Source organism: Olea europaea, chromosome 16 (assembly GCF_002742605.1).
Source record: "Olea europaea var. sylvestris chromosome 16, O_europaea_v1, whole genome shotgun sequence".
Classification (NCBI taxonomy): domain Eukaryota; kingdom Viridiplantae; phylum Streptophyta; class Magnoliopsida; order Lamiales; family Oleaceae; genus Olea; species Olea europaea.
In genome coordinates this window covers 14,282,913-14,294,283 of record NC_036252.1, presented here as the reverse complement: position 1 = coordinate 14,294,283, position 11,371 = coordinate 14,282,913, and the positions used below count along the sequence as shown (strand labels likewise).

The 11,371-nt window shown below is 36.3% G+C and overlaps 1 protein-coding gene across 6 annotated transcripts; it reads left to right on the top strand.

Annotated features, from left to right (window-relative positions):
- The first annotated feature begins 350 nt into the window (after positions 1-350).
- Positions 351-7,403, top strand: LOC111412208 (carboxyl-terminal-processing peptidase 1, chloroplastic). Of its 6 annotated transcripts, XR_002705985.1 has the most exons (13): positions 353-842; positions 926-1,045; positions 1,613-1,750; positions 2,614-2,718; positions 2,818-2,986; positions 3,254-3,330; positions 4,208-4,252; positions 5,190-5,273; positions 6,067-6,105; positions 6,182-6,244; positions 6,821-6,950; positions 7,022-7,171; positions 7,263-7,403. XR_002705985.1 is itself a non-coding variant. In XM_023043032.1 (12 exons), the coding sequence occupies exons 1-12, from the start codon at positions 402-404 to the stop codon at positions 7,075-7,077; spliced, it is 1,467 nt and encodes a 488-aa protein (XP_022898800.1). In that variant the 5' UTR covers positions 353-401; the 3' UTR covers positions 7,078-7,403. The 6 variants fall into 6 exon arrangements, 3 of the variants coding, with proteins under 3 accessions (XP_022898802.1, XP_022898801.1, XP_022898800.1); XR_002705986.1 differs by having other exon boundaries at positions 351-842; positions 6,067-6,112; positions 7,022-7,403; XM_023043032.1 differs by having other exon boundaries at positions 7,022-7,403.
- Positions 7,404-11,371: the final 3,968 nt, after the last annotated feature.

The window sequence follows — 11,371 nt, the reverse complement described above, 5'->3', positions numbered from 1 at the left end:
AGAATGAGTGGTTGAAAAAGAAAGAAAAGTTTTTGATTTACGTTGTAATATTATTTTATGAAAGATTATATGGTTAAAAATAAGAAATAGAAAAATAAAATGTAATGTAATGTAATAGAGACCTCATTCGGAAGTAATTTTGAGAATTGATTTTGTGATCGTTAGGAGAAAAATGGGGACACCTGTAATAAAAGAGGTCAAATTTTACGATTAAAATAGTAAAATAACGGTAAAAAAATCAATTTTTTGTGGTGAAAAATCGTCCCAAACAAGCTCAGAATTTAATGGAGGCCAAACGGGCTTAATGCATGACTTGTTTATTTTATAATCTCGATCCTATAAACCGGATAATAACGTTTATATTGCCACGGTAACGGGCTGCCGGAACCGGAAGTGAAAATATGAAGCTTCTTCTTTACAATGCCTCCTTATCGCCTCCGCCTCCGCCAAAGCCTCTATTAATTGCTTTCTGTCATCAGCTCAAAACCCTAACCTTCTCCTCCGACTCAAATTCTTCACGAGAAATACGAAAGCTCGCCCAAGTTTTGAGTACGGCAGGAGTCTCAATCGCGCTCTCCTTGGGGCTCGTATTTTCGTCTCCTTCCAATTCAACCGCACTGGACTCATTTCCGTTGATTTCATCATCCTCTATCTCTCTCACAGAACTGAATTCTGTGAAACGGGAATCGTATTGCCGTGAAGAAGATGTGGCGGATCCTGATTTGACGGCGCCCGTACCGGAAGAAATGACCAATGAGGAGATAGTGGAGGAGGCTTGGCAGATTGTTAACGATAGCTTTCTTGACACCGGTCGCCACCGCTGGTCTCGTGATACCTGGCTTGTGCGCTTCAACTCCATGTATCCCTATTATACGATACGTATATATGGAATACAAAAGACTGATTAATTTTTCTTTCCTTTCAGAAAAAGAAGGAAGATATACTAAGTACCTCGATTCAGACAAGATCGAAAGCTCATGAGATCATCCGCCGAATGTTAGCGAGCTTGGGCGACCCGTATACTCGTTTTCTTTCTCCTTCCGAGGTAATCTCCTCGATTTTATTTCCATTCCTATAAGTTTGTATATTTTATTGTTTCCAAGCAATGTTTTGTTTCATACATGAGTTGTCTCCTCAAATAAATTGTTCTGCGAACGTGTTCCTAACAAATTCAGCCTACAGAACCTATAATTCCATGCTGCCGCTGTCAATTTAAACAATTTGATATTCAGAAGTATAATATCTGGAATAGAATATCATGCATCTACAGTCTACCGTTGAGGGTTCTGCTTTATTCTCTTTTTGTGGTTTTTTGGCATTATATCTTGCATCTACAGTCTACTGTTGAGGGTTTTGCTTTATTCTCTTTTTGTGGTTGTTGGCATTCTTTTTAAAATATCATGCATCTGAAGTTATAATTTCTTTGTAAGTATTGCAAATGGCAATAATTTATAGCAGATAATGGCTGGAATTCTTGTTCATTATCATGTTTTGATTTGTTCATCTGAAAATCTGTTAAAAATGCAATTTTTTATCCCATAATCAGTATTGCTCTTACTTACAAACCTTTTCAGTTTTTTTATGTGGCATGTGTACTTCATCATCCCTAAAGTTCTCCAAGATGGCAAGGTATGATATGACTGGAATTGGGATAAACATCAGGGAGATCCCAGATGATAATGGAGCTATGAAACTGAAGGTTTTAGGGCTCATTTTGGATGGCCCTGCCCACTCTGCTGGTGTCAGACAGGTCAGTAGCTCATGCTACACTATGCCTACTCTACTGTCTCGCTACTTTTACTTGCATCTCAGGGTTCCTTTCAATCATAATATCTTATATCTTAGTTAGATTTGATGTTTGGTGGTATAGTGGAAGGCTCCTTCACCAAATACCATAGACATGTATGCTTCCGAAGAAATATGCTATAAAAGATACTAATTCAAAGTGCAATAACAGGTTGTTCAGAGTAACATGAGGAAATGAACAACTTGATCTACAATATGGTTACCCATTGTGGGCTTTAGATTTATTTGATTAGTGGAATGAAATGTGTTCAAATAGTATAGCGTCTATTTGGCAACGCTTGTTGGGTATTCAAGCTGAATAAATGTGCCATATAGTGTGGCATCATTTTTAATAGAGCATATGCAAATATGCTATAAAGATGCCTTGTCAAGTTACGGTCCTGATAATCAGCAGCTATTACCTATCACTTGATTGAGCAGTTGCAGCTTTCTATTCTTATCATGGAGATTTCTTTTGATAAAATTTTCACGTATATACTGCAGGAGATAGAGCCAGAACTACAACCTAACCTTAATTTGTACTATATCTTCCACAAGAATAAAGTAGTTCTTCAATTTAGTTTCCTTTATGCTTTGGTTCCGAAGTTTTAGTCCTCACAAAGATGCATTACTACAAAACGTCTATTCTGCTTCTATTTCTAGAATTCCTGATGGTGACAGTGAAACTTCGAGAATATTATATCCGCGGACCCTCTTCCTCATGCATTTGATGTTTGCATTATAAATGTGGCATATTTACATCTATTCATGCTGATTTTACTTCCATAAGTGTTTATATTATGTGTCACACTATCAATCTTGTCATAGGGTGATGAATTGCTGTCTGTTAATGGTGTGGACCTGAAGGGAAAATCTGCCTTTGAAGCTTCATCACTGTTACAAGGACCCAGTGAAACATTTGTCAACATCACGGTTTTTAAATCTCGATTGAGCGAAGACCTTTGTTAATACTTCAGTTTTGCTTGTGATATTTCAGCCAAACTGATTTTCACCAACCACAACGATTGTTAGGTCAAGCATGGGAACTGTGGACCTATTCAATCCATTATGGTACAAAGGCAATCTATTGCAAAGACCCCAGTTTTTTACCGATTGGAGCAGGTTAAAAATGGTCCCAGTTCGGTTGGTTATGTGCGCCTAAAAGAATTCAATGCATTGGCCAGAAAGGATTTGGTTACAGGTGCATGTTACCACAACACCCTGAGATTTATTCCATGTCATGATATGGATATGTTATTTCTTTAACTTTGCAACAGTATAAGAATATGGATATGTCAGTTATTCATCCTTAACAACTTTGGAATCTACCTCGAAACCTGTCCCTAGTTAAGGGAAGAAAGGATTGGAAGTATCATTTCTACGACTTTCATATTTTTGTTTCAAATACTTTCTCCTTTCTGAATAAATTGTCTTGGTTTGATTGAAAATGCCTTTTTGTTTTGGTCAGCAATGAAGCGACTCCAAGACATGGGTGCCTCTTTTCTTGTTCTTGATCTTAGAGATAACCTTGGTGGACTAGTACAGGTTTGTCTGTAAAGTAAGATTACAATAGATTCAGCTGTGTGTTATTTGTTAATTTAATCATATTTTCCATTTTCGGATGCCCACAGGATAAGAATTTAGATGTAGCCTCCGTTTGGAAAGAACTTATAAATGGTTTAATTTATAGTACTTGTGGGTCCATTACATGGAATTTTTGGTTGAAAATGAAGATTTACCAATTTATAAATCATTTATAAATTTGCCAACCGGAAGCTTAGCCCCTGTTTGAGACCCATTCTTTGGGAAAAATGTGTTTTTGTATAGTATTTTTTTGTATAATGTGTGGTTAAAAAATAGAGAAAAGTTTTGGGTTTACTTGTAAAATTATTTTATGGGCAAATGAGTGGTTGAAAATGAGTTTTGAAAATGGGAAAAATTGTGGTCAAATGTGGGCTTAATGTCCATTGCGTTGTTAGGATGGAAGGTAAGAGGAAAACTGTAGGAATATCTATAAGGCATCATAACTTGGGAGATAAGTTTCACTGCTCTTCATCAACTTGTTCAACTATGCAGTTTTGGAGTCCATATTTGACTCACCATTTTGGGAGATAAGAAAGGGAAGTATATAGAAAATGTTTTTGCAATTTTATGACAACTATTTACCCCAAAAACTTTCACTATTATTGATGGTGACATTTCTCTCACTGTTCGTCAAATTTATCTTACATGATCCATATTTCCCTCTAACTTCATTTCATTTGCTTAAGATGATGGGGTACAGTTGCATGTTATCTTGCTGATTGCTCTATTAATATTTTATCCCGATGATTCAGTATATATTGGACCTTTTGTGCTTTATTTGCATAAACTATTGTAAACTGATTTGATCAAGTTATTAAGTTGTACATGCTTCTTGCAGGCTGGTATTGAAATCGCTAAGCTCTTTCTGAGTAAAGGGGAAACTGTACGTGAATCCAAACATTTCCTGATTTATTTATCTTATGCTGTGTGAAATAGCTGTTTGGTCTTCTACACTATGTAGAAATTTAGTTTAATCAAGAAATGAGTTGCAAATCTATATATTCTGGTTCCAAGTTCCTGTTCATATAATTTTTGGCTAGTTCATTACTCCTATCTGAAATATTGAATTGAGACCATATATATGACTGCAATATACTCTGAAGTCAATAAGTTACTTGAAAAATTAACCATGTTAACTGTGCCGTCGATTTGAAAAAGTATCCGAATGCTCAAGTTCTCCCTATCTATATTTGTGTGTGCATATGTCTGCACAGAGGGATCGAGCAGGGGGAGGGAAACTAGCCTAGAAATAGTACAGATGAGAAGATTATTAGGTCAGTCAAATTTAGAAAGCTGAACAAAAAGGCATTATTTGATGCTTTGATGGACTAAAGAAGGACACACTGCAAGATTCACTTATTGTAAGGAGTTAACTAGTTATGGAGACGGTTAGGTAAATAATTTTCTCAGCTGTAAATGCCTCTTGGAAAATTAGAATTTTTATATTCCTGATAAAATGTGCATTTGCATCTGAGGATTCCCTTCTAAGTACAGTTTTATGTTTCTCCAGGACAATCATTCCTCTTTGACAATTTTATTTTCTATAAACTTTTCTAATCCCTGCCACTCCCACAAAAGGGGAAAAATAAGAAAATGAGGAAATTGAATAAACTGAAGTGTGGTTTTTCCCATTCAAGTTAGTCCCTTGCATGCAATAAGATTTTCGATTTTATGTTGCTCTTGTATTTTGGATACCGCCGTTTACTGTTCCTGCTCTCCACAAATAAAAACAAATAAATAATAGTAATAGAATGATGGCACATGTTTTTAGTCCAACTTTTACCTCTATTAAGGCTTCCATCAATGACTCTTATGTGCAGGTGACTTACACTGTTGGCAGGGATCCACAGTATATGAAGAACATAGTTTCCGACACTTCACCTCTTTTTACTGCTCCTGTCATTGTAAGGACAATTTTTTTCTCAATTAACGAGAATGTTTTGGAACATCTTCTGTATTTTTATATTGGTTGTCCTTTCTGAATCAACTAGTAGGAAAGTATTGACATCACAGTTATTTGTGGAGAACAATATCACTGCATGAGCTTGCTAAAAATAAGAAGACAATAGTGTTTCATATGAATGCCACAATGATGCAAAATTGTACTTGTAATAGTTGTCTACTACGATGAAATGCTGATAGAATCAGTTGACTTAGATGAATCCCTCTCACATTGCATGGTTTTTGATTCAGGACATTGAGTTGATATATATGTTGTGATCGATATAAATCCTATATAGTGTTGGGAATTTTTCAGATTTGATAGGGTCGGAGTGTTCAAAGTTTGGTTCCTATTATTGTGCAAGCTAATTAGTTGCAGTACCTTGTTGGACCACCTCATACACAAGCTGTTAGAGAGAGGTGACATTTATCAATTTATATTTATACCTAAAAAACATAACCTCTCGTGCATGCCAGATTCTTTTTTTTGTTCCAAATAACGTGAAATTTTCAAACTTGAGTGGCAGTATCTTGTACCTAAAAGATAAATCTATTAAAAAAAGAAAAAGAAAACATGAGGTATTTGTTTATATCTATCTTTCAAGAGACATTAATATCTAATCTTTGAAACTCAAGGAAAGATTGATAGAATGTGCCAAGTCATGGAAAATTCCAGCATGGACTGTGACCTGGTTTTATTTAATCAAACTGTTGAATAACAAATATCTGAAAGACATTCCTTGTTTTCCATTTCAGGTTTTGGTGAACAAAAATACTGCTAGTGCAAGTGAAATTGTGAGCAGTTCAGTTACAGTCAGCCCTTTTGAGTCCAATTTCTTAGAGCATTTTTGTAAATAACTCTCTCTTTCAGGTTGCCACTGCACTTCATGATAACTGCAGAGCTGTTCTTGTAGGGGAGAAGACATACGGAAAGGTTGGAACTTTAATTTTTTTTGTTCTTTTTTTTTTTCCCCCTCTGTGAATTATGTAATGTCTCTTGATATGCAAGACAGTTTTTTAGTATATAAAGTCTGTTATGCCCCTAATTCAGTCATTAGTTCATTTACTACTATTTCTTCTCCAAACTCTTCTTTCCAATACTTCCCCTTTTTGAAATTTTCTTGATGCTATAATCCCAAGAAGTTCATGACTGTATTTTGGTAAATATATTTCTTTCTACTTATTTTTTCTCAGAACATACTTGCACAACAGATCAAAGGAATGTCGTGAGACCTCGTGATAATCATTGCTGACTGCAAAGCTTGCCATTTGATATTCCTCCCACGTGTCTAGTTAAAACAATAGCATCCTCAATTTCAACAGTGTGTGTTGAAAAAGTTACAAAGCTCCTAATCGCATATAACCACATCTCTTTCATGTCAGTCTTCAATTTTAATTTAGGCATGGTAAAAGTTACCACACGTACCTGTTGTCTCTCACGAGGATGCTGGGTCAGGATTTTGCCTATCATTTTCATTCAGTACCGATATTAATGTTTGCACCTTTACAGGGTTTGATTCAATCAGTGTTTGAGCTTCATGATGGATCCGGCGTGGTTGTCACTGTTGGGAAATATGTGACACCAAATCACATGGATATAAATGGAAACGGCATTGAGCCTGATTTTCGAAATCTTCCTGGTATGACAGTATTTTTCAATTGAAAACAATTGAAAGAAAGACGTGTAATCAAAAATAATTTTTGATTGCAGCTTGGTATGAAGTCACCAAATATCTGTCCGAATGTCATAGGCGACAAGAAGGATGATATTGTGACTAATTAACCTTCTTGTAAGGGATTATTGGCTCGTCCTTGTACACTCGATTCATGGCTCATGTCCGCAGCCACAGGCTTCAATTAGGTATTGGTTTAGCGAAGTACAAGAGATTGGTGAAGATATATTAGTATTGTATTGTTTGATTCTTAAAGGATAAAGTTGTTCTATCAAACAGGTAAGGTTACAAAATATAGCTTTGGAATCAGCTCTCTGTGCTGGAGAATCTACAGGCTAATGCCATTTGTAACTGAAACATTCCTGCTTTATTTACTCAAATATTAGTAGAAAAAGTGCAAAAGCTCTATTTGGCTATGGCGTTTTACGAGTCTCTTCCTTTTTGCATATAACATCACCACTTCTTCAACAGCATCCACTAATTTGAAACTTAACTTGAGAGTTATTTTATTCATCTTTTTTTATTTTGTGTATTATTCTCCTTAATCCTTATGCACATAACGGAGGAGCCATATGAATGAAAATCACACGTCCTGGCTGTAACAGTTGGACCTGGCTTTGCTATGCTCGTCAGTGGTTCTAGTCGAGCCTTCTAAATCACTGCGCGTCCTTCCCATGCTCTGTGACAATGATGGTGCCCAAAACAAAGGGGCAGTAGTCTCATCTTTGGGGAGAGTTAAAAGTAGAGCGGGAAGCTCTGAAGTCAAGAAGTTAAGTGAAATCCCCCAAAAATTCATATCTTCATCATCCGTCGAAATCATTGAAAGGGTCCCTAGTTTATGATTTTCATTTTTAATTGTGCATTCTTGGATTCTTGAAATGCTCAATGCCAAATTCTTGAAATGCGCATTCTATGATTTTCATTTTGCGTTAGCCGCTCTTCTTTGATCGTCTGTTTCTTGCTCTTATTAGGTTCTTGCTCGAATGAGAATAGCTCAATTTCAGAACGTCGAGTCAGTTTATGTTAGTCCTATTTTACATTAGCCAAATTATTTCAATCCTACCACAAACTTTGATAATAAATGTTACCAAATAATTGCCCAAGCCCTTGGATCAGTCAGCCAATTGAAGTATACTAAAACAAAAAACTTGAAAGAGACAATTTCGGAGGAGCAAGCGACTAACAATATGCATATCCTCTCTTTTTGAAAATTTTAAACTATAAATCTTTAGAGTTTGCTTCCAAGAAATAGTTCATCTTTATTCTCAGTTCTTCTGGGGAAAAGATATAATACTTAAACAATTCTTATAAAAATATAATGAAAAAAAATCTAAACTTATCTTCTCCAATCGAGCCCGTCTCATTTCCAACTTTCCACCTTTCCCTTCTTTCCCTCGCCATAACAATCCAAATGCCAAGTTTTGGAATGATCTGGTAGTGCTTGAAAGTTACTTTTCTAGAATGTGTTAGTGCAAAAAGTAACTTTTCAAAATTATTCAATCGAATTGCTTAAAAGTAAATTTAACCTAATTTTAAGCATAACCAAACATGCTTCTACAATAGACAATCCTAAGGTAAAGAACAAGACAAGTGTATACCTTCTAGATCCAAATAGATATAGCTAGAATGAAATCTCTTTTCTTTTCTCTCCCTACCTTTAGCTTTTGAGCAAGTCCTATGTACATGAAAAGATAGACAAGAAGAAGAGAGAAGATAACAACATATACAAGTGGATCAATATTTATCAGATTTTGTCCTAGTAAAGAATTCCTCTTTGCCTTTTCCTCTTCATACAAATGTTTTCTCAATCCAGGAAGGACCTCTTCTTGCTTGCAGTTTCCAATTATCCAATTCCTCCTTTCTTAAGTTTCTTATATTCCCCAACAACAACCTCTCTTTCATTCTATCTTCAATGCAAGAAAGCTATGATTCTTCACACTTTTTATATAAACTTATTGCAGCAAAGAGATGGTTCATTCTCCAATACGACATTCTGCTTCTCTTGTTTCATAAACCTCGCATGTCTTAGCGTTGTATCAGGCAAAGAAGAGAAATAGTATTGCACAAACGGGTTGAATTATGGATGCCAGAATACATCTGGCGTTCTTTCTCTTGTTCTTCCTTCTCTTTATCTCAGGTAATTTTGCACTTTCTTTAAGCTTTGATCTAATATTTTCATTCACCTTTTCTGACATTTTCATTTTGTTTCAGATATAAGCACGGCTCAGACAGATACGACTCCTGGAGATGTTCCTATTGTCAATCCAACAACTCCAGGCACATCACCTATTGTCAATCCAACAACCCCAGGTACATCACCTATCGTGAATCCAACGAGCCCACCACCACCAGCAACCACCACAGGACCAACGACCACCACTCCTGCATCATCAGGCGGTTCTTGGTGCATAGCAAACCCCAGTGCTTCAGAAACGGCTTTACAGGTTGCTCTTGACTACGCCTGTGGTTTTGGAGGAGCAGATTGTTCAGCAATTCAATCAGGCGCAAGTTGCTACGATCCCAATACAGTTCGTGATCATGCTTCTTATGCATTCAACAACTACTATCAGAAGAATCCGGCTCCCACTAGCTGTGTTTTTGGAGGAACAGCACAGCTTACTAATACTGAACCAAGTAAGTTATTGACTGCCATCATGTTTCTTAGTCGAAAATAATCCTTTCCCTTGGAGAATGCACTTTATACCTTTGTGTGTATAGTTTGACAATAGTACAACATAACCATGACTTTACAGGTTACAAAATTCTCCCACAACCTCTTTATTTATAAATTAAGAACAATTAAGAGAAAAGGAAATCCACGAAAAAAGATTCTAGGAGTGCTATAAAGAATTTATAACCTCTTACTGTATGGTTCGCAACTTGTTTGAAATAAATTTTCTTTTATACATAGTTCTGTCATCCAAATAAAAGCAAGTAATACTTCCAATTCAATGCAGCATATCAATTTCAGACCCATATAATTGTAGCCATATCCTATGACTATGTCAACAGCATATACTGAGTTTCAAAACTTTTCGTCTTATTGCTTCAGGTCAGGGGAACTGTCGGTATGCATCTCCCAATACCACTCCAACAACACCACCCACAATTCCAACTCCACCAACCACAATTCCAACAACCCCACCTAGGTAAATTCATTATACTACTTTAATCCGATAATTTCAAGTGTAACTGATGTCGGTGAACTGACACGTTTCTAATCGTTTGTTGCAGCATAACTACGCCATTCAGTCCTTACACGCCCGCAGAAGGTGGCGGCTTCGGTTCAGAACCAGCAGGCTATGATTATGGGCCAACAGGTACCCCCAGTTCAGCAGAGACCATAGGACTCAACCTACTGCTGCTGGTCACCTCAAGTTGTCTCGTGATTTTGGCTGCAACAGCCAATTATCTCTAAACAAGGGAAGATCAAGTTTGGTACTATTTCTTAAATGAGATAACCATTACTAGACAGCATCTATGCCCTGAAAAATACTGGGACAGAGAGAGATGGCTAGACATAAATCTCAAGACCTTCACAGAACGGTTATGTAGATGTATGGCATTAGATCAAGAAGCAAGCAAGGGGATAGTGAAGTACATAATAATGTAGTAGTTCTTTATAGCTTTCCTTCTGCTGTCAATGAAAATTTTAGACAAGAATATCTGGTTTTGGCTATTCATTGAAGAGACAAATTATTCAGGAATTGACCAATGAACACTGCTAAGTTCATTATTTGAAACGTACATTGGCAGATACAGATCAGTAATTGCCATATTGGTACAAAGTTGACGATAATGTGACCTGATAAGTGAGGAATTTGCTACTATTAACATTTATTCTGATAGAACTACATAAGAAAATTCTAAGATGAGTTATCGCACGATATTTACATGTCTGACAGTTTGAACTAGTAGATACTGGAGCAAATGGTCTCCCTCTTAAGTAAACTTCTTCACATTCATTAATCTAAAAAACGTACAAATTATCTTATCTTGTTATAGGTTTCCTCACCCTCAATTTCCCGATGAATCCAATAATTTACTAAAAGTGAGTGAATGTATCATTCCTAAAACTCGTTAGCTAGATCAAGAGCAAGCACAGCTGCACGGGACAGCAACAATAGAAAATTGTGGCTAAGGTGGCTAGCATTGAACCTATCAAATGCTTTCCTGGAACTGCTGGCTCTTGCAAAATGCTGGAAAGCCAAATAAGCTGCTATTACCAATGAAACTGTGACACCTTCCTGTTTTCTCCAGCTATGAACAAGAAAATGAAACTCAGAATCAGTTCAAATTAGAAACTAGAAAGCGTTGTTGAGCGTCTATCATAATTTGATAAGGACCAACAACTATCAATAGCAATGTTATAAATGGAAACTCAGTTA